Source organism: Podarcis erhardii, assembly GCF_964252035.2.
Source record: "Podarcis erhardii genome assembly, chromosome: 7".
Lineage (NCBI taxonomy): Eukaryota > Metazoa > Chordata > Lepidosauria > Squamata > Lacertidae > Podarcis > Podarcis erhardii.
In genome coordinates this window covers 18,050,121-18,077,236 of record NC_138511.1, presented here as the reverse complement: position 1 = coordinate 18,077,236, position 27,116 = coordinate 18,050,121, and the positions used below count along the sequence as shown (strand labels likewise).

Below are 27,116 nucleotides of genomic sequence, written 5' to 3'. Positions count from 1 at the left end.
CCAGGTGCCTAGAAACTTGATGATTGTGCCGAGGAATTAGAGATATTACATAACACTAGCTGAAGCTGTAGGAAGCAACTTTGCAGATATCTTTCGCAAAGATGTGTGAGAGACAGAGAGAGGGAAGGAAGGGAGGGAGAGAATCTTTCTTTCTTAGCTATAATTTTGTAATGTCATTTTCAATCAATAGACCTTTAGCAAATAGATGAGACAGATGATGGAGGAGGCCCTTTAAATAATTTAGCTCTCGTTAATGGAGCGATTTCATTTTTTGATAGAATGGCTTTATTGAAAAGTAGATTTTTGCCCGCTGCGTCTTCCTCCGTCGCAGTGCATCTACCACTTTAAAAAATACTAATGCGAAAAACCCGTGTGTGTGTGTGTGTGTGTGTGTGTGTAGCCAAAGACTCACTGGGAAGAGTACTGTTCCTGTTGATTTCATCTAGCAGAGGTGGTTTGGTTATTTTCTTGGAACAGAGGTTACACTTCTGCAAAGTTTTTTGCTTGGAAAAACTAACAGTTTGTCAGAACTCTCTGTACAGCCTTGGAAGAATTTTTGTGTGTGAATTGGGACTTGCAGTGCTGTTGTGCATGCCCAGCTTGCAGGCTTCACACAGTGATCTGGTAGGCCACAATGAGAAGAGGATGCTAGGCTGAACGGGTGCTGTGGTTGCCCTGATCCATCAGGCTGACCTTACATTTTCACCACTGTGCTGAGTAAAACCAAGGTGTGACTTAGTGTGTTGTTTGAACCAGGACTCATGGTGAAGCTCTCTTCTCACTAATCTTGAGCTCCAACCAAGGACCAGCCTTTTACCAATTCAAAGAGTGTTGGTCCACTGATCTCAGACTTACCTGGCAGCAGCACTCTGGAATTTCAGGCAGGGGGCATTCCCAGCCCTGCCTGGAGATGCTGGGGTTTGAAGCAGGGAACTTTTCTGTGCAAAACCAATGCTCTTCCCTTGCAGAGTGGATCGAACCAGACACCCGTCTAGGCCAGCACATTCTCATTTCAGCCACTTAACCTGTGAATGTAACTTGGTAGCTGAGCACCTGTTCTGCACCCAGAAGGTCTGATCTAGCTGGGCTCTTATATACAACCTGTAAGACGTGGGCGGCGCTGTAGACTAAACCACTGAGCCTTGGGCTTGCCAATCAAAAAGTTGGGGGTTCAAATCCCCGCAACGGGATGAGCTCCAGTTGCTCGGTCCCAGCTCCTGCCAACCTAGCAGTTCAAAAGCACATCAAAGTGAAAGTAGATAAATAGGTACCACTCCGGCGGGAAGGTAAATGGCGTTTCCGTGCGCTGCTCTGGTATCACCAGAAGCGGCTTAGTCCTGCTGTCTACATGATCTGGAAAAATTGTCTGCAGACGAACGTTGGATCCCTTGGCCAGTAAAGCGAGATGAGTGCCGCAACCCCAGAGTCGTTCACAACTGGACATAACTGTCAGAGGTCCTCTACCTCTCTAAGATCTTAATGCCCTGCAGCAAGGGCATGTTTTTAGTTTTGTACGGTGCCTAATAACCCTGCACAAACCTATCTAGAAGTCAGTCACACTAACCTGTTCTGCCCTTGTCCTGCTTTTCTGACTTCTCCCAACTGGGCTGACCACCACAAGAACCAGATGATGGGCTTGATGGAGCTTTGACCTGATCCTGCAGGACACTTCTTAAGTTCTGACATTAGGTCCTTAAAAACATTTTGGCAGGCACCGTTGCTCATTCCCCGGCGGCGGAGAGAGTGAACTCTTGTCGAAAGCGTTCCAAAAAGGGAACAGGTGATTAATATAAAGGCAAAGTAGCTTTTGATAAGTTGGCACATCTCTGCGTCTGCTTACTCGGACATCTTTCATGTTCAGCACATTTCCCCCCTACCTCCGCCAACCCCCAGGTTATTAATTTGTGCTGTTTATCCTTCCTGCATCTGGCACAGCGATACCCACGCCGTTTAAATGTGCAATTTCCCTATCGCTGGCATTTCCAGTGAGGCAGATCAAGAGGGGCGTAAACAAGATCAAAGTGGCACTTTATGCGCTGGGGGGAAAAGGTGGGTGGGCTCTGTATTATTTTATGATTTGGAACGACGGAGTGCTAAACTTTAAAAAGTGAGGTTTCCTTCTCCTCCCACCCCCCCCACCCCTTTCCCTCAAACTATGCCGGGAGGTGGTCAAATTTCCCGTTAAAAAAATAATGAGGAAAAAAAATGTGAATTTCATCTCCCTCCCAAATTCATTTATCATGCTTTTTAAAAAGGTGTTTCGCTGCCTTTACCTGATGTCTAAATTGGATTGGCTCATTTATGCTGTTCTTTACTGTATCCCCCCTTGCTTTTCTTAAATGAATTAGTAATGACAGCGCACTCCATCATACCCTCTCTACAGCCACTTTAAGGGGGAAGCCGGGTGATCTAAACCTTTTAACCTATTAAAGATGATTTTCCCCAATTGAATCAGACCCACCGCAGGTGTAATAACTAATCATTTAAACTACACCTGCTATTATGTTTTTTTAAGCCATTATGCATGTTGGATAGATGATAATTCATGTTTATTGCATTGTCCGATGGATCCGTTTTGCCTACACTACTCTGATTAATGTATTTAAAGAAATAAGAGATGCAGTTTAAAAGGGGTGGTGGTGGGGAAGTATATATATATATATATAACGCACATGCACACGCATCCAACATTGATGGAATGCACCAAGATTATTTCGAAAGGGCCATTAGAACCCATCAGAAACTCTGCTCTCTGACCTAAGATGTATATTTGAAAACCAGGTGAAAGGCAGGCGCTCGATCGACTCTCTCCCCTTTTAAACCCACCTGATCAGTGCTCTCCACAGGAGGGGCTTCCCTGCAGATACCATCTCATCAGGAGGTCCTTTCTGTACAAAGCTGGAAGCAGGCATTTAGCATGGCAGCATTGACCCTGTGGAACTTCCTCCCATTACTGGTGCCTGTTTCCAATGAGCCCTTCCAAGCAGTCAGTTAAACCAGAGGTTTTCAACCTTTTTGAGTCCACGGCTCCCTTGACATTCTTTCTGAGACACCCCCTGTGGGGCTCAGGAGCCCAGCTATGTCACCCCTTGGCTGCAGAGCTGGCACCCTCTCACCCTTTTTTGAACACCCTCCCCTGTGGAGTGTTCCCTCAGCCTCCTCTCCTCTCCCCTCTCATTGGGAGTCCTATGGGTAGTCGCTGCCGCCACCCCTGGTCTCTGAGCTGCACAGTCCCTGCAAACAGAGGTGCACACTCCTCACACTGCCCCACAGGGGCCTGGCACTTGTCTGTCCATTCCCAACAGCTGGCGGACTGGGTGGCTGGGCTCCCTCGCCCACTTGCTTTCTTATTCCGAGGCCACCTCAGCTCCTGGCAACCAGCACCCCCTGGCTAGCCCCAGAGGCCTCATTCACCTGCGGAGCTTATAGCCAGGGCTGCTGCAACAAATAGCTGTGCAAGCCTTTGGGAGGCAGAGACACAAGGGCATCAGAGGAGAGAGGGAAGGAAAGAGGGACAGAGGCCAGTGTTGCCTGCGGCACCCCTGACCACCATTCAAGGCACCCCAGGGTGCCACGGCACACTGGTTGAAAACCACTGAGTTAAACATACATGCCTGGGTCATGTACCACTTTAAACCAGGGGGAGGGGAGGGATGGGTTTTCATTCTGAGAGCCACATTCCCTTATGGGCAAGCTTCTGGGGGCTGGATGCAAGTGGCTGGCAGGCCCAGAAGCAAAAAGTGGGCAGGACAAGTGTAAATTTTAGTTCTGTACAACGGTATAACTTCTCCACACAACCTTCTCTGTCCTCTATCCAGGCAAACAAGAGGCGTAGGCACAGTTCAGGAACACATACCGGCCCAGCAAAAACACTCAAGTGGAGGGAGCTTGGAGCAGGGCCAGTGAGGGGTGTGGCCTGGGAAGGGGCATGGTCTGAACATAGCTGTCAACCATTCCTTATTTGGCGGGAAAGTCCCTTATCCCAGCACCGTGTCCCGCTGCTGTCCCTTATTGATGATGTCCCTTAAATTTCCCGGGTTTCAAAGGAAATAGCTCCTCTCCCTCCCTCCCTGCCGGCCAGGGAGGGAGGGAGGCTCCAACTGTGTTGCTTGGCTGCATTGCTCACCCAATAAGGAGTCTAAGAACGACTGGGGGGGTGGAGCTTGCATGCCTTGTGCCGATCAAATCGGCTACGTTGCCTGGGGACTCGCCTTTGCTCAGCGCTTCCCAGCGGAGAGGTGACGGTGGTTTTCCTTGCTGCATCCCCTTTGCCGGGTTTCTGCGCTGTGGGAACCACCGCTTGAGGCTTCGTTTGGCTGCTGGCTGGGCTTTCTGCCTTTGGGTTGGAGGGGCTCAGAAGTTGAACATACCTTTTCTCGGAAAATCCCTTATTTTGGCTGTTGATCCCTTATTTTCGAGGCTGCTGGTCTCTTATTTTCAAATCTGTAAGTTGACAGCTATGGGTCTGAAAACAATCCCAAGGGCCAAACACTGAAGCCTAGAGGCCCCCCCCCACGAGCCTAAGGTTTCCCCATCACTTCATTAAGCTATTGTTCAAGGTCCTGCTTGCGGACTTTCTGTAATGGGCATCTGGTTTGCCGCTGTAAGAACAGGAAGCTGGACCGGATAAGAATAGAGAAGGGGAAGAGCTGGAGTGAGAGAGGGTTTAGTTTGAGAGATAGGGCTTGATTTGAGATGGGAGATAGGGAATAGGATAGTTTGAGGGAGAATTGGTTCTGATTTGAGTTGAGCATCCTCTCTGAGAAGACCATAGCAAGAGGAAGAAGCCCCACAGCTTAGATAGAAAGATCAGGTTGAATGTCTGGGGAAGGTATACAGACAGGGGTTAACTGGAGGGCTGAGTCTGAGCCAGGGGAGGTAGAAGCTGTTGGAATACAGAATACCTGGTTCTCATTCCTGCCAGGAGGGGAGAGTGCTTCCAGGAAACGAAGGCTCCCAAGCCAGTAACATGGGCTGTGGTGACCCCCTGGGAGCAGTGTGCCCCAACCATGGTTTGCTTTAAAGCCATGGTTTTGTGTGATGTGCAAACAGGGCAGTGTTAGAATGCAAGTAAAGCAATATCATGGCTTCATTGAGTATTTTAAAAGATACAAATTATACGAAATGGAATATTGTACAACAGTTGTGCCCAACCAACAGCTACTGGAAGGAACAAAATGAGTGTGTCCCCTCCCCAAAGTAGGCCCACTGCAATCAATGGACCTAAGTTAGTCATGTCCATTTATTTCTATAAATCTGCTCTGAGTAGGACTCAAGAGTACAACCATAGGGATTTCAAGTTATCTGTAATATTTCATCCCGCTTCAAAGGCAATTTCTCTGTTCAGCTTGCATTCTACTAGCTTTTGATGCCTTGCTCAGAATCTGAATTCTAATAGTGCCTAACTTTTAAAAAGCGTTTTCTCCTTTTCTCTTTCCTCCTGCCACAGATTGCAACAGCGGTGAAGTTTCTGCAGAACCCTCGAGTCCGCCAAAGTCCACTTGCAACCAGAAGATCTTTTCTCAAGAAAAAAGGTATGGTGGATCATGACATTCCCTTCTTTTCTCCTCACCTCCCTGCTCTTAATTCCAGAAGCGTTTCTGCATGTACCAACCCACAAGTCTTTATCAAAATAAATATTTTATTATTTTTCAATAAGGAGAAAGGGAAAATAAGTACAACCATACGACAGAAAGGACAAAGTGATACTGTCTGTGGAGTACATTCTATGTTAGGAATACAGACTGTTCAAAGCAGCACAAAAGGAAAATCTTCATTGTTCAGTTTTTCTTATCCTGGGAACTCTGGGTTGAATCCAGTGCTAATTCAAGTCGACCAACTATAATCAAGGGACCTAAGTTTGTAAACCGCTTTGAAGTTTCGTTACAATCAAGCAGGAGACAAGTCTTGTGATAAATAAATAAGCTAGCTATGGGCATTCATTTTAGTGGGTCTACTCTGAGTAGGGCCAGCATTGGCTACAATGCTCTGGTGTGTTTCTGCACTACACCAAATTACTCCATAATAAAGTAACATGTGAAACATGGGGCTGGGTGGGTTGTGCATTGTAGACACTTACTGACGAAGCTTATGAACAAGAAACCCAAGAAGCGGTGACATTTGGCCCAGCCCCCTAACCCCCCTGTTGTGCTGTGTCAAGCACTCAGACGACGCTGTGTCTCCCATTAGGAAAGGATGATTCTGGCCCTTTCTCATTTTTCCTGTCTTAAGTTCATTTCATTTCTGCGTCAGTAAGTGAAGGTGTTTTGTTTGCTTAAAGTCCTCATGAAAATTCACCAGCATTTCTGTGCAGATTTCTCCTAATGGACACTTTACTCATATGCAGTTCTTGCCTGATGACCCACATCTTTGCAAGCAATTACCCCTAATGTGAATATGATTTTTTTAAAATATGAATTTTAATTTAATATTATTTTTTCTAAATAAACTATTTTTTACTAATAAATGCACACTACCTTCTAACTGCTGCGTTTTGTACACATAATGAGATTTTTGTACACCCACTCAGATGGCAGGGTGCAAGTAATAAAATTATTATTACAGGCAGCCCCCCATTTACATGGGGGTTATGTTCTGAGGCACCGTGTGTGTTGGTAGAATTGCATATAACTGAAACCTATTGAAAATGTCTGCAAACACCCAGTTACATCCCCACTCCATTGACAAATTCATGGAGGAGGAGGCTGTCAGTGGCTACTAGCCACAATAGCTTTTCTTTGCATCCATGGCCGGATCCAGCAATGATTCTAAATACCAGTTGCTGGGAACCACAGGAGCGGGAGAGTGCCCTTATGCTCGAATCCTGCTTGCATAGCCTTCTGGTGATCCAGGATGCTGGACCAGATGGAACACTGGCCTGATCCAACAGAACTCTTCTTATGCTTTTCTCAGGGCGAGTTACAGCAATTAAAACACATTCTTCAAACCAGTTCAAAACAACTTACAATCACAGAAACAAGGTGGTGCATAGATTCGTACAGTGGTACCTCGCAAGACGAAATTAATTCGTTCTGCGAGTTTTTTCGTCTTGCGAAGCACGGATTTTGGAAAAGCTTCAAAAATCACCAAAGTCTTCAAAAACCTCAAAAAAGGCTACCACACCGCGTGCTATGAGTTGCTCCTCGAAGTCAAGTCGCAACTGCACCCGCTGAATGCACGGTTTTAAGGAAAAGGAAACAAACTTGCAAGACAAAGGAAACAAACTTGCAAGACGTTTTCGTCTTGCGAAGCAAGCCCATAGGGAAATTCGTCTTGTGAAGCAACTAAAAAAACGAAAAACTCTTTGGTCTTGCGAGTTTTTCGTCTTACGAGGCATTCGTCTTGTGAGGTACCACTGTATTTAAATCCTGGTTGAATCCCCCCATCCCCTTCCCCTATCCTCCATACCTGATCCAGCAGCTACCCTTTTAGTGAAAGACCCTCACCGTTCTTGCACCATCTACCCATAAGTCTTGAGGATGAGCCTCATGTTTTCCAAATGGGGAGGGGAACGAAGCTGCCAGCAAAATGAAGCACTGTGTTGAAGCCGGTGTTGCAAACTTCTGAACCTGTAGCCTCTCGGAAGGAAGGAGGATTTTAGCGTTCACAGGCTCTTTGGTCCGTCCTGGCTTCTGCCAGTGGTATTTGATGCTGGTTGACCAGCTGCGGGTGAAACGGTCAACCGCTTCAGAGAATGGCCGGGCTGAGCAGAGAAGGTTATGGGCCGCAGTCAGTGAAAGCGAGGTCGAGTTAAGGTTAAATTTGGGGTCACCCAGCCTTTCAAGGCCTTGAAAGGGCAAGCGATTGACTGCCAAGCCCTTTCAGGAGGAAAGGAGAGCCCACATCTTGATAAATCCAGCATTGTTTTCAGCAGACGGAAGTTTCTTGTTCTGTGGGCCTGCAACATTTCTGCTGCCTTTATCTTAAAGGAAAGGACAGCGTCTTTTTTTTAAAAAAAGCTTCTGGGTTAGTGATGATCTAAAGCTGTCAGCTGAAGAGCAGAGAGTTTTGTTCTGGTTTTGTTTGGATTCAGGTTGCTGAACTAGGGCCTTGATTTCTTCCTTTTTGTCCTGAGCCTGCAGTTTTTAAATCCTTAAAAAGGAAAGCAAGTTTCTAGCCCGTATGGTCGTAAAAGAAAACTAGCTGGCAGGTTTTGTGAGACAAAGCAGAATGGAAGGAAAATAACATCTTCTGTTCTCTGTTCTTAGCACATCCCGTTGGCTTTAGGGCTTTAGCTCTGGTATCTTACAGACCCATCTATCTATCCCCATATCATATTTCTTTCCCTTCAAAAATCCCAGATTCTCCCTCCCATTCCTACCAACCCTCTCCTGAAACATCATCCTGTAGGGAGTTAGGCGAGCTTCGGAAATAGTTCTCTGTTGAGGTAATGAACCTCTGTCAGGGCTTGTACTACCTCATACAACAGGTGGGGGGTCACACAATTGTGTGCTTCTGTAAACAAACAAAGCAAAAAAAGTACAGTCCCCAGGAACTGGATGCCGAAGGTTAGGAAAGGTTTACTGGAGTTATGTTTGCCTTCGAACAGTGAAAAGTCCCAAAGCAATTTACAACCAGAATTAAATACAGCGATATAAAAATACATAGTGCACACAACTGCAATCTTTTGGCTTGATCCAGCAGGGCTCTTCTTCTGTTCATATCTAGTAATAACAAAGATCTAGTGCAGGGGTGTCAAACTCAAATTCATCGGGGGCCACATCAGCAGTTTGGTCACCCTCAAAGGGCCGGTTGTATCTGTAGGACTATGTAAAGGACATGTGAAGTGGAGGTTTCCTGTGTAGAACGGCCGGCGCCGCTAGAGGGCAGACGTTCTCTGGCTTGTAGGCTGCCGCGCATGCGCCGAAGAGGCGGCTTTCTTGTGTCAAAAAAAAAAAAGCGAGAATAAAAGGTGAAGGCTGGCGGCCGGCGGCGGCTACACGGGCCACATGACGAGGTCTGGCGGGCCGGATTCGGCCCACGGGCCTTGTGTTTGACACCCGTGATCTAGTGGGTTAGGGGAAACTGTGGGTCTTTCCAAGATGTCTGAAGCAACTGATGGTGGGTTCTTAATTGTATGGGAGAAAAAAGGGCATCAGTGGCAGGAAGAGAGCCAGTGTGGTGTAGTGGTTAGAGTGTCAGACTATGACTTAGGAGACCAGGGTTCAAATCCCTGTTCAGCCATGGGTGTGACAGTAGCAGTCTCTTAGCCTAACCCACCTCATAGGGTTGTTGAGAGGATAAAAAGAGGAGGAGAGGAACCACATCTGCCACCTTTCTGCTCCTTGGAGGAAAGGTAGGATCTAAATGCAAAATAATTAAAATGCCCACTTTTTGTGCTATTCCGTCGGGTGCAGTGCCACGGGGGAAATTTCCCCAGGTGATGAAAACAATGCAGGGTCATGGAAGCCTGTTACTATTTATGTCTATGAAATGTTTGTTCGCCTCTTTTCTTTTCTTTCTTTCTTTCTTTCTTTCTTTCTTTCTTTCTTTCTTTCTTTCCTCAGCGGGTTGTAAGTGTTCTTAGCCTTTCTTGGGATATTCCTGCACACACAAACATGCAGTGAACTTGTACAAATCGCCCACGTGTCCACAATTTGCCTTGTTTGCATTTCAAAAACCGGGGTATTTCTTTCTTTCTTTTTGGAAGCACTGAATTACGGTGCCTCCAGTCAGGGCAGTAACGCCGAGGAATGTCAACTGTTGGGGCTCTCCCGTCTCGGCTGTTCCCGGCTGTCAGAAGTCTTCCCTTCCGGGTCTGATCTCTTGCAGTACATGTTCTTTCTCTTTCACTCTCTCTCTCTCTCTCTCTCTCTCTCTCTCTCTCTCTGTTGTCCTCCCCCCCCCCCCTTGAAATATGCGGACCTACGGGGAGTAATTAATCATAAAAGCTTTGGGATTTCAGCTCTATCATCGAAGCAATGAAGCACGGGAAAGCTGAGCCTAAAAGCTGTGCTGATTACCCACGGTAACCTGATATGAAATCTATAGTTGCAAAGCGATACTTAGCACCTCCCGCCCTCCCTGCCTCTCCCCACCTCAAACACAACCGTACCCCGGGATATCTTGTGATATTATAAACCGCCAGTACATATTACTGATGTGACCAGTTTCTTCCTTGTGTTTCTCCCCATCCAGACCAACCTCATCTCCCCCCTCCCACCCTGCTTGTTCCCCTCTCAACGCAGACGAGAGTTAAGATTTCATTTGCAAAAGGTATTTAGAGCAATTTAGAGACAAATGTCTTGGGTGTTTTGCGCCACGTGCCTCTCCCCCCAGCCACCCCCAACCTCCAGCTTCGCAAAGCAGATTTTTTAGTATCTGAAGTTCCATCTAATCTGTTTAATTTTAATAAATCCCTGACTGGGAGAAGTGGAGATTGGGGAATTTTTTTAAAGGGGCGGGGGCCAAGCAGCTCGGCGGCGTCTGCAAGAGGAGGCTTGAAAAGAGAGACGGTGACCCGATTAAAGCTTCTAATGAATTACTTGGCTAATGATTACCAAAGTGGAAAAAAAATAATGCAAAAACTCAGCAACTTTCTTTGATGCAGCTGGGTTGCATCCAGCTCAGTTCCGATCAGAGTAGACCCACTGAAATGAATGAGGCTAAATTAGCAATGTCCATTTATTTATCTGGGTATTCTCTGAGTAGGGCCAGCACTGGATACAGCCCTCTGTTTCTTCACCCTCCTTTCTGTTTAGTTGCCGTTAATTTTTTGCAAGGCATCATCATCATAATCCCTGGTAATGGCAAACATGGGTGTAAAGCAGGATCACAAAAAAGGTTGGTGTTCTTTATATCCTGGAAGGTGCTGCTTAAGTGGGCAGGGATATATGGATTTGTAGCATCTCACTCAGTGATCTACCATCACTGAGTGATAGCCACATGGGATGCAGAGAAAAGGGCCTTTTCGGTGGTGTCTCCTCATTTGTGGAACGATCTCCCCTGCTGGCATGAACAATGGCTGCTTTTTGGCACAAGGCTCCTGTACAGGCTAACGAGCCCAGAACTGGAGCCATTCCTAGGATCAGGAGGATGGTAGGCTGCTCTGTCCAGACACCTTATGGAAATGGCCTATAATTCGTTCCACTGGAAAAGAAACCAAGGAGCTAAGGTCCTGGTTCTGAGCCCTCTAGTGCCTTATGCATCAAATTCACGCTGCCCCCCCCCACCTGGCTACCTCTACCCAATTTTGGCATTTGCATTCATTGACAGGTCTTGGGAGAACAAGACACAGGAAGTCAGGCCATTGGTCCATCTAGCTCAACCTTATCTGCAGCAATGTGAGTCAACAGTGTGATGCAGCAGCCAACAAAGCTTATGCTGTTCTAGGCTGCATCAACAGAAGTCTAGATCAAGGGACATAATAGTACCACTCTATTCTGCCTTGGTCAGACCACACCTGGAATACAGTGGTACCTTGGGTTAAGTACTTAATTCGTTCCAGAGGTCCATACTTAACCTGAAACTGTTCTTAACTTGAAGCACCACTATAGCTAATGGGGCCTCCTGCTGCTGACATGCCGCCAGAGCACGATTTCTGTTCTCATCCTGAAGCAAAGTTCTTAACCTGAAGCACTATTTCTGGGTTAGCGGAGTCTGTAACCTGAAGTGTATGTAACCCGAGGTACCACTGTACTGTGTCCACTTCCGGGCACCACAATTTAAGTAGGATGTTGACTAGCTGGAACGTGTGCAGAGGAGAGCGACCAAGGTGATCAGGGGTTTGGAAACCAAGCCTTATGAGGAATGGTTGAAGGATCTGGGTCTGCTTAGCCTGGGAAAGAGGAGACTGAGAGGAGATATGATAGCCATATTCAAATATATCAAGGGCTGTTCATGTAAGATGGAGCAAGCTTGTTTTCGCCTGCTCTGGAGGATAGGACTCAAACCAATGGCTTCAAGTGACAAGAAGGAAGATTCCGACTAAACATCAGGAAAAACTTTCTGACAATAAGAACTGTTAGACAGTGGAATGGACTCCCTTGGAAGGTTGTGGACTCTCTTTCCTTGGAGGTTTTTAAGCAGAGGTTGGATGGGCATCTGTAATGGATGCTTTAGCTGAGATTCCTGCATTGCAGGGGGTTGGACTAGATGACCCATGGGGTCCCTTCCAACTCTACAATTCTGTGATTCTATGACAGGCAGTGGCAGGGTTTCAGGCAGGGCATCTTTCCCAGCCCCACCTGGAGATGCTGGGGATTGAACCTGGGACCTTCAGCATGCAAATCAGATGCTCAATCGCAGAGCTTATGACCTCCATTGCAGCGGGTTGGGCTAGATGACCCTTTGGACCCCTTCCAACTCTGCCGTTCTGTAAATGGGAACTCGCTGACAGCAGCTGGTGCATATTCCACATTTAAATTAGTGCCGTGGAACACACACATACCCATCCACCCAGCGGTGCTTTGCCTCAAACATAATGAAAGGCTGAATTCAGACGGCATCTGATCTAGAACCTCGACGGTGTTGGCTGGGCCGAAAGAGCTGTTGGCCGTGTCTGTGTAATAGGCTGAGCAAACTGCTCCCAACGGGGTGACAAGCTCTTATTTGGAGAGATGAGTAGGAGGTCACAGGAAACTTTGCCCTTGTAGACGTGGCCTTCATTAATCTGCCTTGGTGCCTAAGCTTCATAGGAGGGAGCCGAGCTCTCGGAAAAAAGGGAGGTGGGGAGGCCGGAAGCCTTGCCCTGGACTCTGTTGCCCCTGTGGGTCTCTTGCAGCTATTGTCAGGCCATTAAGTCGTTGAAGGTGGCGACAGGCCGAGGAAGGGCTAAAGCGGGAGCCTGTCTGCCACACGCCAGGGGAGAGAGGTAATACAGCTGGCCAGGCTCCTTAATTAATTCCCACCCCACTCGACACAGATTTGCATCCCAAGGAAACCTTTACCCTGCTCGGAGCAGCCTGCTATTGAAACGAGCACCTATTTTATTTTTCCTTCCCTGTACAGTGGTACCTCAGGTTAAGTAATTAATTTGTTCCAGAGGTCCGTACTTAACCTGAAACTGTTCTTAACCTGAAGCACCACTTTAGCTAATGGGGCCTCCTGCTGCTGCCACGCCGCCGGAGCACGATTAATGTTCTCAACCTGAAGCAAAGTTCTTAACCCGAGGTAATATTTCTGGGTTAGCGGAGTCTGTAACCTGAAGCGTATGTAACCTGAAGTGTATGTAACCCGAGGTACCACTGTACTCGAATCAGCTTTGTTTTTCAGTCACGTGACTTGAAGGTCCAGCAAAACACAGAAGGCTGGGCGGCTTTAAAAGAGGATTGGGCAAATTCATGGAAGGAGGGAAGGTTATTTGACAGCTCCTAGCCCTGATGGCTATGCTCTGCCTCCATGCTTACAAGGTAGTAATGCTTCTGAATTCTCGTTCCTGGACGCTGTAGGAGAGGACAGCGCTCTTGCACTTGGGTCCTGCTTGCAGGTTTCCCATAGGAACATCTGTAAAAACAGGATGCTGGACTCGATGGGCCATCTGTCTTGATCCAGCAGGGCTCTTCCTATATTATGTTCCTACAGAAGGCTCCGGTTCAATGGGACAGCGCTCAAATTATTGAGGAGCAAGTAAGAGGTAGTGGCCCCCCAATATGAAATCTACAAAACCCTACCCCCTTTGAACTTTAGCCAAATCATGGCCTCATTCTAAAAACAGTCAGATAATAGGGTCAGGCCCAGGGGACTCCTTGCCTCTCCACTGTTTGAGGCAGTGGTGCTTCTGAATACCATTTGGAGGGGAGAGTGTTCTTGTGCTCGGGTCCTGCTTGTTGGCTTCTGCAGGCACCTGGTTGGCCACTGTGTGAACAGGATGCTGCGCTAGGTGGGCCACTGGCATTGATGGAGGCAGGAGGTTGTGGCTCTCCCTGGGCCTCCTCACAGTGGTGTTGGCACTCCCTACTGGCAGGGGCGCACCTCCCTGTGCTAGCTGGACCTAATGGTCTGACTCAGTGCAAGGCAACTTCCTCTGCTCTTGTGTCTTATGGGAAGGGTCGCAGCTCAGCAGAAGAGTAACGGCTTTTCATGCAGAAGGTCCCATCTTCAACGTACCCTTCCTGAAACCCTGAAGAGACAATACCAAGTTAGATAGAGCAGTGCTCTATCTCATTGTCTCTATGTTCCTAACTACATGCATGAAATAAATCACAACAGAGGTCCATAAAAACACTTGTGGGGTGTGTGTGTGTGTGTGTGTGAGAGAGAGAGAGAGAGAGAGAGAGAGACAGACAGACAGACAGACAGACAGACAGACAGACAGACAGACGAATTAAGCTACTGGCACTCTGATCTTGAATTGGCCAGATACCTTAGATCAGGGCTAGGAGTCCTGTTGCCCTTTTCTCCAACCACTGGCCATGATGGCTGGGGCTGATGGGAGCTGGAGTCCACTTGGAGTAGCCATAGTTTCGCCATCCCTGGATCTCCTCCGAAGGGTTTTTTTGTTGTTGTTGTTGCGCAGGAGACCCAAAAATGGATTTCCGTCGCAGGTGAATAAGCTTCCGAAAAGGAACAGATTTCAATTTAGCGCTCTCTTTCTTTCTCTCTTTCTCTCTATTACTTCTTTTTTTTCCTTTTTCATAATTTAACTCCATTTCACGAGGCAGTTTGCATGTCCTTGAATGGAAGCTCGTTACCGTGAAAGCTTTTTTAGCATTGATTTCATAACCGCCTTAATTTAATAGCTCCATCATTACTGAGAAGCCCTGAGAGTGAGGCCCCAGCTTTCCAGGTCACTGACCTTTTAATTACAGACCTTGTTCTGATGGCCAGGTTATCGACTGGACGTCTCCCAGATTGCACCCCCTTAGGATGGGGAATGAAAACAACGAGGTTTGCTCCCTGGCTTTCCAGGAGGACGTCCGCAGGGGCTGGAGGAAGAGAGGGAGGAGAATTAAGAAAGCGTGGGAGGGGGAAGAAGTAACCTCCCGCGTTTCTAAAATTAATTTTCTCCTTCGGCTTCGTAATTAATTTTTCAGAAGTGTCGCAGTGAGGTTCAAGCAATTCCCCCCTCCTTTTTTCTTTTTTTTTGCATAGCAAAGGGCAAATCTCACTGTAATCTGTACCATGGAGACATTACAGCACAGGTGGTTCTGTTAGCAAAGACAGTCACAGCCCTGCTGTGCAGAGCTGCCATGCAACTTCCTTTCCAAATTTGCCATGCCAAGTTCCTAGTCCTTAAGCGTTTCTTAAGGCTTTCCATCCAGGTATATGGTATGATTACTGCTTTAAATGCAAAGTACACATGTTTAGCAGAAATAGTGCATATTCTTCTGAGAGGCCAACCAAGATGCCCTAAGGGGAAGTCTGAAAGCAGGACCTGACTGCAGCAGCAACTACAGTGGTGCCTCGCAAGACGAATGCCTCGCAAGACGAAAAACCCGCTAGACGAAAGGGTTTTCCGTTTTTCGAGGCGCTTCGCAAGACGAATTTCCCTATGGGCGAGTTTTTTCCCTTCCCCCCCTTTTTCTAAGCCGCTAAGCCACTAATAGCCGCTTAGCTGCTAATAGCCGCTAAGCCGCTAATAGCGCTAATCTGCTAAGCCGCTAATAGGGATGCTTCGCAAGACGAAAAAACCGCTAGGCGAAGAGACTCGCGGAACGGATTATTTTCGTCTTGCGAGGCACCACTGTATCCCCATTTGTGATCCCCAGCAACTGGTATTTGGAGGCCTGCTGCCTCTTGGCAGTGGAGTTAAAATATTTATTTTGATAGGAGAGCACATTTTCACCACTGCGGACAAACTTGTAAGAGTTCCAAACCGATCTGATGCGATCTGCCATTGTGGAAGACCAAACTCTTAGCCAACAGCCCATTCTTGTTAACCTTTCTTACCCATAATAAGAGGAGCTGGTAACCACCTACCGCCTTAGCAGTACAAATAGAGTTGCAGAGATTATAGCGGGTGCCTAGGTTTATTTATTCCTGTTTTCTGAAATTGATCGAGAATCCTCATCCATCTGTTCTGAAAGGCCATCTCTCTGTCTTGCCAGCCTCACATCTGCATATCCATCACCTGACACTCCTGTGTCTGGGCCTATTATTCATCACACTCTCTCCCCCCCTGCCCCCCCCGGACATCAATCTCACCATGGCTTGCTTTAGCCAAACCTGACCATGAAATACATAGCTTTTGGGGGTTACCTTTGAGCCAAGGGGATACATGTAGCTGTGCCATAGCAGAGAGCCCCAATGCATTCAGCCAGGAAGGCAAGTATTGGCTAGTAACCATTCCTTCAGGAAAGAGCATCTTGCCTGTGTCGTTCACATGAACTTCAACCCCACCTTAACCAACCCCTTGGTGCTTCCACACTTAAATCCAATGAAGCTGAGTGCTGGAAGTTTCAGGACAGATAAAAGAAAGTGCTGCTTCACGCAGTCCATGAGAGGCAGTGATGGCCACCAACCTTGATGGCTTTTGAAGAGGGTTGGACAAATTAAAGGAATGCAAAGGTGCCAACAGCTACTGGCCATGATGGCTCTACGATGGCTCTACTCTGCCTCCACAGTCAGAGGCAGCAATGCTTCTGAACACCAGTCGCTGGAAACCTCAGGAGGGGAGAGCGCTCTTGTACTTGAATCCTACATGGTGGTTTCCCAGAGGCACCCAGTGAGAACAGGATGTGGGACTGGATGACCCCATTGGCCTGATCTAGCAGAGCCCTTCCCGTGTTGTTATTTGTTCTGTTCCTGCTTTACCTCCTCTCTTAGTGAGCTAGCTGGGCTCTATTGCCTCCTTTTCGGGATGTGCCTTGTGTCACCGCTGAACACAGGACCGCCAGTTTTGAAACTGTGTCAGTGCGTTTCCCCCCTCATCTCTGAGAAACAATAGATGAATTAAAAAAGAAGAAGGGGCACAGTGCTGGAAGCAGAGCTAACTTAGCATGTTCCTCTTAAGTAATGTTTTCCAATGGGGTTTGATAAGTGCTCTCCGCAACTTCCTGTCAAAAAAGATTCAAATCTCAGCATTCCTTTCTTTGGGCTTTCTGTGTGTGTGTGTGTGTGTGTGTGTGTGTGTGTGTGTGTGTGTGTTTTCAGGGAGGGGGCCCCCCGGAAAGAGCACCGCAAGGGGCAGCCGCTTGCTATTTTAATGATGTTGCAAAGCATCTATTGAGTGGGAGAGGAGAGCGCAGACCTGACAACCTCTAAATGTACATTTATTTCTTCCATAACAGAGGGTACGAGTCACATTAACCATAATAGCCTTGTGCTCGCTCGCTCGCTCTCTGTGCTTTGGCCGTGCCCCACAACTCTTCCCCCTCCCCCCCCCCTTTCTCTCTCCCTGAACCATTTAGAGGTGCAATTCACTGTGTAAGAGGCCTGGCTGGTTTTTACAGCACAAGCAGGGATAGAGAGAGGCTCTCTTTCGTCTGGCCACAGCAGAGCCTCAGAAGTTTTTACCGCCATTTCCATGACGGAGAAATCCACCCGATGCTGTGCCCCCCCCCTTGCCTCAAACAGTGGCATTTGCAACTGATGGATTGTGGCCGCACACCCTTCTCTTTTATTTTTTATTTGCTGTATTCATATCCCACCTTTTCCTCCAAGGAGCTCAATGTGGTATATACGGTTCTCCCCCTCCTCATTTAATCCCCACAACAACCCTGTGAGGTAGATTAGGATGAGAGAGGTAGTGACTGGCCTAGAGAGAGCTTCATGGCCAAGTGGGGATTTGAACCCTGGTCTCCCAGGTCCTAGTCTGAAACGCTAATCACTACACCACACTGGCTCTCATTTTTACTTAATCTCTCCTCGCTTGCCCCCTTCCAATCCAATCCCATCTCTCTTACCTAGTATGCCCCCTTTCCAGAAAAAAATTAAATAAAATTCTGCACCGAGACTGTTTAAACCAGGGGTGCACTCTTTAAAGCAGGGATAGGCAACCTAAGGCCTGGGGGCCAGATGCGACCCAATTGCCTTCTCAATCTGGCCTGCGGACAGTCTCAGAATCAGCATGTTTTCACATGAGTAGAAAGTGTCCTTTTATTTAAAATGCACCTGTGGGTTATTTGTGGGGCCTGCCTGGTGTTTTGACATGTGTGCTTTTGTTGAAAATGCATCCCTGGATTATTTGTGGGGCATAGGGATTCGTTCACCCTCCCCAAAAAATATAGCCCAGGCCCCCATAAGGTCTGAGGGACAGTGGACCGGCCTCCTGCTTAAAAAGTTTGCTGACCCCTGCTTCTAAATCATTTGCAAAGAAACGCTTATATTAAGTAGAATGAGGAGGCTTAAATGAGCAGTGGGAAGTACTGTGTGTGCCACCTTGACTCCTTGGTGGGAGACAAATGCAATAAATAAGTTGTTAATATATTTCAGCAGATAGAGCCAGTGTGGCATATAAAGGTGTTGGGCCAGGAGATCACGGAGGCACAGGGACAAATCCCCCATTCATTTTTTAAAAAACCTGGTTGTTGACCTTTGGGCCAGTCACTTTTGTTCAGCCCAACTTCTCTCGCTGGGTTGTTGTGTGGATGGAGTGGGGTCGATGGAAGGAGAATCACATACGGCACCTTGAACGCCTTTGCAGGAGGGTAGGGCTAAAAATGTAATAAATGCATTAATTATGCAAAATGAGCGTATCTGCATGATTTATCTCACAGTGCCTATTTTCCTGCTGCATCCAGTCACAGGGCACAGAGCTGTGGTTTGCAGGGCAAAAGAGCCACCTGCCCACCCACTTGAAATATATTTAGCCGCCTCTTCACTTGCTTCTGAGATTAAAAAAGAATGTGTTGCATATTTTTTTATTGGCCACAAGGACTAGGAACTTTAACAAAAATGAAGCTGAATTCGCAAAACACCCTTTTCCCATTGGAAAGGTGATACATGAGCCACTCTGGTTGACGCTTCTGTGGTGTGGCACATTTTAGGGTGTCTAGATGCTTTGTGGGTCCTTGCGCTTCAGCTGAAGAGCTGTGGATAAAGAGCTTAGGATATAAAGAGCATAGATGTGCTTTGGGGTGTGTTAACACATAGTCTCCCTCTTCTAGCTCCTCACTTAATTCCTGTCCTTCTCCCTGCCCACAAGCAGGGAGATACTACGCTGATATTATGTAAATCATTTGTCAAGAGGAATTGAACTGAGGAACTTCTGAGCTGAACCTCCTAGCCTAGTGAGCTATGATGGAAAATATCCTTGCAATCATGAGGACTAGAATCTTCGGCTCCTCCAGATGCCCTTTTCATTGTGTGCGTTTATGATTACAGTAATACCTCCACGAATGTCCGCCTTGTCTAGCGTCCATTCCGGTGAACGTCCTCGGCAAACTGGAAGTACCGGAACGGGTTACTTCCGGGTTTGCCACTCACACATGTACAGAAGTGCAAACCACTCCTCATGCAGATACGGTGCTTTGCCCTGCATCCTTTTCGGCTAGCACCCGGGGCTCTGGAACGGATCCCAGCCGCAAAACAAGGTACAACTTTATTTGTTCTCATCATGGTATCGGAGATCCATACTTTGTTTCCAATACTTCTGAAATACTTTTCTTTTATAACCACAAATGTTCCAGTTTATTTATTATCCCGCTTTTGTTACTCTATAGCACAAGAGTGCCCCTCCAGATGGCAGTAAGATCAGGGAAGCTTTGCAGACCAACTAATAAAGCAGAAAGGTCTGTGACAGTCTGGTATAAATCTACCACAAAGGCACTGTTATTGTGCCGATGGCATTTTGCAGAATACACACCTCCACCCCAAGAAACCCCCTGCCACCAGCCTGGAGAGTCTCCTTAAAAATATACTTGAGACCACATTCACACCATATATTTAAAGCACTATGATATCACGTTAAACGGTCATGGCTTCCCCCAAAGCATTATGGGGGTTGCAGTTTCTGCCGGGTGCTGAAAGTTGCTTGGAGACCCCTGTTCCCCTCCCAGAGCCACAATTCCCAGAGTTCCCTCGGAAAAGGGAAACACAGTCCCCGAATATAGATTCATAAGCAGATTCCTGCCACTGTGAGGATTTGGTCCGTATCCTGCATTCAGCTTTCACTGTGGTTCCTAGAAGCAACAGCGGCCACACCCTGGAAATGGCTTTGACTGGCTGGCAAAACCAGGTGCGGGTAGCTGACGGGTCTCAGACCCTTGGTGAATTAGGGACTTACCTTGCATGTTAACAGGCTCTGGTGGATTGAGCAGATGAAAACAATAATGGGTCCGGCGGTTAAGAAGGCAGTTTCTGCATGTGCTGTAGAGGGAAGTGAGGGGCAGATGGGGCTCATCAACCTGGGAAGGTAGGCCATCTAGGAGAAGGAAACCTCCTCTGCTTGGCAGGATATCTTTGGGCTGTGGAGTAAACCCTACACAAATCTGGAGTAGAGTCCCTAAAATGGTTGGATGGTACTTTGTATGCCTCCTTCTGGCAACTCCTGCAGCCAAGCTGGTGTCAGATATATTGCTCTGATTTTCTTTGGACCACATCAGCGAGGCTGGGGGGGGGCGTGTATTGTCATCTGGGCAGCCCAGGACCCTCATTCACACTACCCAGACTTGCACCCTAGGAAGGTCACTTTGGTGCTGCTGACGCAGGGGTTTGACTTCACCCCCAGAGGCGCACTCCATTGTCTCTCGAGATAGACAGTTGCCAACAACCAAGGTAAAGATATATATATAGATAGATGTGCCTTTGCAATTGTGAAAATACTTGGTTGTCTTTGCTCCCCCCCCCAATCCATGCAGAATGTGATGCTTACTCTTGAGCCCTCTCCATTGCCGGGTGAAAAAGAGCCTGCTGATTCCCCCCCCCCCCCCCGCGCGCGCTCCTCTGGGAAAGGGAAACATTTTGGCTCGAAGACCGTTAACCACGCTGTCGATGGCCAATTACGGTCCCTGCTAGGCTGTGGTTTCTGTGGTTCCTTATCAGGAACAAGAGTTGTACTTTCAGAGAGAGTGAGAGGGGGAAAGTGAGTTGAATGGATGGGCCTCTCCTTGGTTGGTTGTCGTAGGTGGGGTGGAGTTGGGGGGCGGCGGATGGGCTACAAGCCTCTGAATGCCAGACAGATGAGGTTCTGGCAGGTTGCGTGCCATCCTATTCCTGGCCTCAAGCACTGACCTTTTGTTGTAAGCATCACCCCCAACTGGTCACAGAACTCTACTGATAACTTACATAGAGATTTATTTTCCTTTTTGGGTGGATGGAAAGAATTCCTACATGTGGCCTTCTTGAGTTTGCTTTCAATTTCTCTCTCTCTCTCTCTCTCTCTCTCTCTCTCTCTCTCTCTCTCTGCACTTCTTATTATCACGTTGTTGTTGTTGTTGTTGTTTTGCTCTCATTATTTCTCTTGGGCAAAGAATGTATCTCAGTGGTTAGAGAATCTGCTTTACATGCAGAAAGTCCCAGGTGCAAACTCTGGCATCTTCAGGTAGGCCTGGGAGAGACTCCCTGCCTGAAACCCTGGAGGGCTGCTGCCAGTCAGTGCAGACAGTGTTGAGCTAGACGGACCAACAATCTGACTCAGTAAATGGCAGGTTTTTTTAATACTGTGGTTTATATGACCGCAAAGGTTGAAACATCAAAAAAGTGACGAAACTGCCTCCAGGCTTAGGATTCTCTTCCTGGACTACCTGGAGGTGCTATTGGGGATAGAAATCAGGACCTTCTTCTGCATGGCAACTGAGATGCTCTACCACCAAGCCTCAACCTTTACACGGAAGGACTTTTGGAAGTCTGTGCCACGTGAGAGACACAAAGGGATCACAGCAAGGCTCAAGTGTGCGTGTGTGTGTGTTTATCCTTAATGGGTTCAAGAGTTTTTTTTAAAGACAGACATCCTGCAACCTCCTCCTCTCTTTTTTTTTTTTTGAAAGGAGAGACTTCATTCCGTATGAAACCGGAGGCACCCTAATTTTTTCTTTTCTTTTTAATTGACTTCATTGCGCTGTACAAAATGTGTCTTGCTAGTAGGAACTAGTCACCAAAAACGTAGCTGGAGTGCTCTCTGGTCCCTCAGAGAGATGGTCTGGAGCAAGGGGGGCAGCAAAGGAAGGATAGCATTACACACTCCCCCCCCCCAATAGCCACCCTGTTGCAAATACATGGGTTATATTAAAAACTGCATTCATATCATATTTTCCTGCCCCCCTGTTTGGGTCATTGGAAGTGCATGGCTGACCTTATGCATTGGAATTGGCTTTATTGAATTTCGCCCCAAATGCGTTTGTAATTTTCTCGTGCCTGCCCCCGCCGACCCACTCCTGGTGTGCATGTCCTTGCTGTCCATAGTGGTGGGGCCGGGTGTATGTGTGTGGAGCGGGAGGAGAGGTAGGATAAGTGCCCCCTTTTTATGGTGATAAACAAAATTAAATTTCTCTCTGTCAACTGCTGACCTTCCTCACCTTTGAGGTTGCATCTTTGCAGCGAAAGACAGGAGGCGCCGATCGTGGATCGTTTTGCTACCAAGGGACGTCGGCATGCAAAGGACCGCTGAGCAAATGAAATATTGAAATCTTTTCTTTATTATTTTTTTGCCGGTTAGCAATAATACCGCTCCATCAATCTATCTATCCTTTTTTTTTTTTTTTTTTTTTTTGCAGGGGAAGTTTCTTCCCATTCCCGTCCATTTGGGGGCCTGTAAGGTGTTGACAACAATGGCCCTGTTTGCACTGTACAATTAAAGCTCCATGATGCCACTTTGAACAGTCATGGCTCCCCGCAAGGAATCCTGGGAGCTGCAGTTTGTTAAGGGTGCTTCGCAGGGAACCCTGGGAATTGTAGCTCTGGGAGGATCCCCTGACAACTCTCAGCAGCTCCCATGATTCTCTGGGGGAAGCTGTGACTGTTTATAGTTTACGGTGTGAATGGGGCCAATGTCTTTTGCTGTTGGACTCAAAGGGCCACTTCGCTCTGCTAAGAAGTTGTGATACCCACAGACTCGACCCATTTAACAGAGGATCAGACAGATTCATGGAAGATAAAATGGAAGCAGACCCACCTTCCCCAACAGAGCACATGCTTGCAAACCCGGCATTCCCAGGGGTCGAAAGAGTCAGACAAGTGCACCACACCTCATATTTAAAAGCTTGGCAAGGGGTGGTGCGGTTTCTGCTGCCATCTGTGAATGTGGCGCCTGGTTCTGGGTGACAAGACTGTACCTCCTTTTCTAACGCTGCTTCAGGCACTGGCTTTCGGCTTTCTATTCAGCCCCCTTTCCCCCAGCTGGCTGATCAAGGCCCTCCCCAGCTTATTGCTTGTCTGGGCCTGTTCTTCCAAGTGAAATATCCTCTGCATATGGAAGTTCCGTTTATTCATTCAATTAGAGCAGAGTTTCCCAAACTTAGGCTTCCAGCTGTTTTTGGACTACAGTGGTGCCCCGCAAGACGAACGCCTCGCAAGACAGAAAACCCGCTAGACGAAAGGGTTTTCCGTTTTGGAGGCGCTTCGCAAAACGAATTTCCCTATGGGCTTGCTTCGCAAGATGAAAATGTCTTGCGAGTTCCTGCAGGGTTTTTTTCCTCCCCCCCCCCCTTTTCTAAGCTGCTAAGCCGCTTATCAGCTGATCCGCTAAGCCGCTAAAAGCCGCTAAGCCGCTAATAGTGCTAATCAGCTAAGCCGTCAATGGGCTTGCTTCGCAAGACGAAAAAACCGCTAGACGAAGAGAATCGCTGAACGGATTCTTTTCGTCTTGCGAGGCACCACTGTACAACTCCCATCATCCACAGCTAGCAGGACCAGTGGCCAGGGATGATGGGAACTGTCGTCCAAAAGCAGCTGGAGATCCCAGTTTGGGAAACCCTGAGATTTAGAGTGTTTGCACTTTAGCCCAGAAGTCTCCCTGAGTGGCTTCCAGGCAGTCAATTAAAACCAAAGCAGTCCCCTGCCCAATTTCTTACAAATGGAAAAAAAACTTGACACACAAGGGACAACGGTCAGAGAGGGAAGAGGGGAGGAGGAAGCAAACTCAGGCACCAATTCTTAAATACAGTGGTACCTCAGGTTACATACGCTTCAGGTTACATACGCTTCAGGTTACAGACCCAGTGCTTCAGGTTAAGAACTTTGCTTCAGGATGAGAACAGAAATCGTGCTCGGGCGGCGCGGCAGTAGCAGGAAGCCCCATTAGCTAAAGTGGTGCTTCAGGTTAAGAACAGTTTCAGGTTAAGAACGGACCTCTGGAACGAATTAAGTACTTAACCCGAGGTACAACTGTAGTAGATTATTATAATGACCAGCTGGCATTTGCTTATTTATTGCATTTATATCCAACCTTTCTCTCCAAGGAGCTCAAGGTGGTCTACGTGCTTCTCCTGCCCTCATCTAATCCCCACAACAATCCTATGAGGTAGATTGGGCTGAGAGGCAGGGACCGGCCTGAGGTCACATCCAGTGAGCTTCATGGTTATGTGGGATTTGAACCCTGGTCTGCAGAATTCTAACCAGTACACCACACAGCTCTGAGGCAGGAGGCACCTGATGGAGCATTGATGACGAAAGGAGCACTTGCTTTGCTTTAGGGGCTTTTCTGGGATTTGACCCTTGCGTTGTGGGTGTTTTTGAGACTCACCCATGGGTAGGACAGGCAGGAAACCCTCCTAGGGGTCTGGAGCTCTGGCATGCAGTTTGTGGGGGGCAGGTACCCTGAATTCTCTCTCTGTATCCTCCCCCCCCCCCAATTTCTGCCTTTTCACGAGCCTTCCAATTCACTTGCAGCCAGATCCTATCCCTGCCTTTTCACAGAGGAAGATTCTCCCTCTACAAACGGAAGAAGTTGTCCAGGATGCTTGGCAATTTCGCCTTCCTCTTTCGCAGTTCCCACAACCCTCTTTTCCTTGGCCGTCCTCTTGGCATTTTTAAGAAAGTAGTTTTTAATCTTCTAGTACATGAGGGCAGAGATTCCGTCCCCTGCTCTGAGCTCCTGGAAGAACTGCCAGAACACTCGCCTCAGCCTTTGAATCCCCGAAACACAAAATGAGATGTTTTAAAAAGATTGCTCTTGAGCGTGCGGAGGGTTTGATTTTTTATATATATATTAAAAAAGAGAGAAGACAGAGAGAGAGAAGCTGTGTTTACGAGAACCAAAAAATAGCTGCTTCCATTACAGTAATTAAATGGCGGCATTTAACCTATCAAGGCTGTTGCATGCATGCGAGGGAAAAGCGCTGGGTTTCGAGAGATGATCGCTGCACAATCCTCAAGGGGAATAGGAGCAGTTAAATAATTTGTTTGCGAGGTGCGAGCTCTGTGTGTCGGCTAAAAAGAGCCGCCAGTGCTGGAAGCACTGGGGAGGAATGGGGGGGGGCAGGCGGAGGCAGTGGGGATGTGTGTTTACCTAGAATACCCTAGAGCTCAGCCTTTTGCTACTAGCACCTGCACCAGGCTGTCAATAAACTCGTCGCTGCCCGTTGGTGATCAGCTATCAGAGGAATGGGGAGGGTTGCTTGCCTGCGCAGCCTCGGTCTTGCATCATGAAGGCAGAAAGTTTGCTTCATCCTTAAGTACCGTCTTCCCCACAGACAACCAGCCCCCAATATTTTTTTGGGGGGGGGTGTTTAATTTTTTTTTGCAGGGAGTGTTATAATTTAATTTCTTCTACTGGCCACCATCCTTAATTTTTCTTTTAAAAAATGCTTTCACAAGTTAACCGTCCGTGTCAACACACACATATGGCTAGACTGTTCTGTTCTACTTTGAATGGTGTTGCTTGCTTTATAACTGTATGAGTTTTATCTGTTTTTATATTGTTCTATCCCACCTTGGGATTTTATGGTGAAGGGTGAGTAAAAAAAAAAAATGCTAACGAACAAATCTTCCTGCTCATCAGGCCTTGCAATTCACAATATTCATCACCAAGTTTCAAAATTATCTTTCTTGTAAACCTTTGCTATCATAAGAACATAAGAAGATCCTGTTGGATCAGGCCAGGGGAGACTAGAATACAGAAGCCTTCTGCCTCTGACAGTGCAGGTAGAACATAGACACCGTGGCTTGTAGCCAATGGTAGGTTTCTCCTCTGCAAAATTTGTCTAATCTTCTTTTACAGCCATCCAAATTGGTGGCTGCCTCTGACTCTGGTGGCAGTGAGTTCCATAGTCTTAACTATGTGCTGCATGTATAAGTCCTTTGTTTTGTCTGTCCTGAATCTTCCAACATTCAGCCTTCAGATTGTCCTGGAAATCAGTGGCATAATGAACGCCACTCTGGTGCAGGGATGGGCAGGTGTCAGTTTCGATTTCTCTCAGTTTCTCACTTTTCCAGTCGAGCACAGGTCTCCACATTTCCACAGCAGTTTGCAGTGTTTTGCTCGTATCTAATGGACACACGTAGGCATGCAGTTTCCCCAAATGTGCACATTTTGCAGAGCAGTTTCCCCTAGTATATTCTCTGCCTTCCCACTGTCGGGGGGCAGTATGCCTCTCAATACCAGTCCCTGGTAATCCCAAGTGGGGAGAGTTTCTGTTGCACTCAGGTCCTGCTTCCAGGCTTCCTAGGGTGCACTTATTGTACCCCCCTCTCCCTCTTGACTACAGTGGTACAGTGGTGCTCCGCAAGACGAACGCCTCGCAAGACGGAAAACCCGCTAGACGAAAGGGTTTTCCGTTTTGGAGGCGCTTCGCAAAACGAATTTCCCTATGGGCTTGCTTCGCAAGACTAAAATGTCTTGCGGGTTCCTGCAGGGTTTTTCCCTCCCCCCCCCCTTTTCCTAAGCCCTAAGCCGCTTATCAGCTGATCCGCTAAAAGCCGCTAAACCGCTAATAGCGCTAATCCGCTAAGCTGTCAATGGGCTTGCTTCGCAAGACGAAAAAACCGCTATACGAAGAGCCTCACGGAACGGATTAATTTCGTCTTGCGAGGCACCACTGTACCTCGGGTTAAGTACTTAATTCGTTCCGGAGGTCCGTACTTAACCTGAAACTGTTCTTAACCTGAAGCACCACTTTAGCTAATGGGGCCTCCTGCTGCTGCCACGCTGCCGGAGCCCAATTTCTGTTCTCATCCTGAAGTAAAGTTCTTAACCTGGAACACTATTTCTGGGTTAGCAGAGTCTGTAACCTGAAGCATATGTATCTTGAAGCGTATGTAACCTGAGGTACCACTGTATGTTTTCTTTTTTTTTTTTTGAATTTTTTTATTTTCAATGCAGAATCATAACAAAAATTACAAACATTGAATCCAAAATAATA

The 27,116-nt window shown here is 47.4% G+C and overlaps 1 protein-coding gene across 7 annotated transcripts in view; it reads left to right on the top strand.

Annotated features, from left to right (window-relative positions):
• The window catches only part of PEX14 (peroxisomal biogenesis factor 14), a 150,244-nt gene that overhangs the window by 57,948 nt on the left and 65,180 nt on the right, over positions 1 to 27,116 (top strand). For all 7 annotated transcript variants that reach the window (XM_081871223.1, XM_081871222.1, XM_081871224.1 and 4 more), the window contains exon 3: positions 5,450 to 5,534. In XM_081871223.1, coding sequence (XP_081727349.1) covers positions 5,450 to 5,534 — 85 coding nt within the window. The remainder of the gene's footprint in view (positions 1 to 5,449; positions 5,535 to 27,116) is intronic.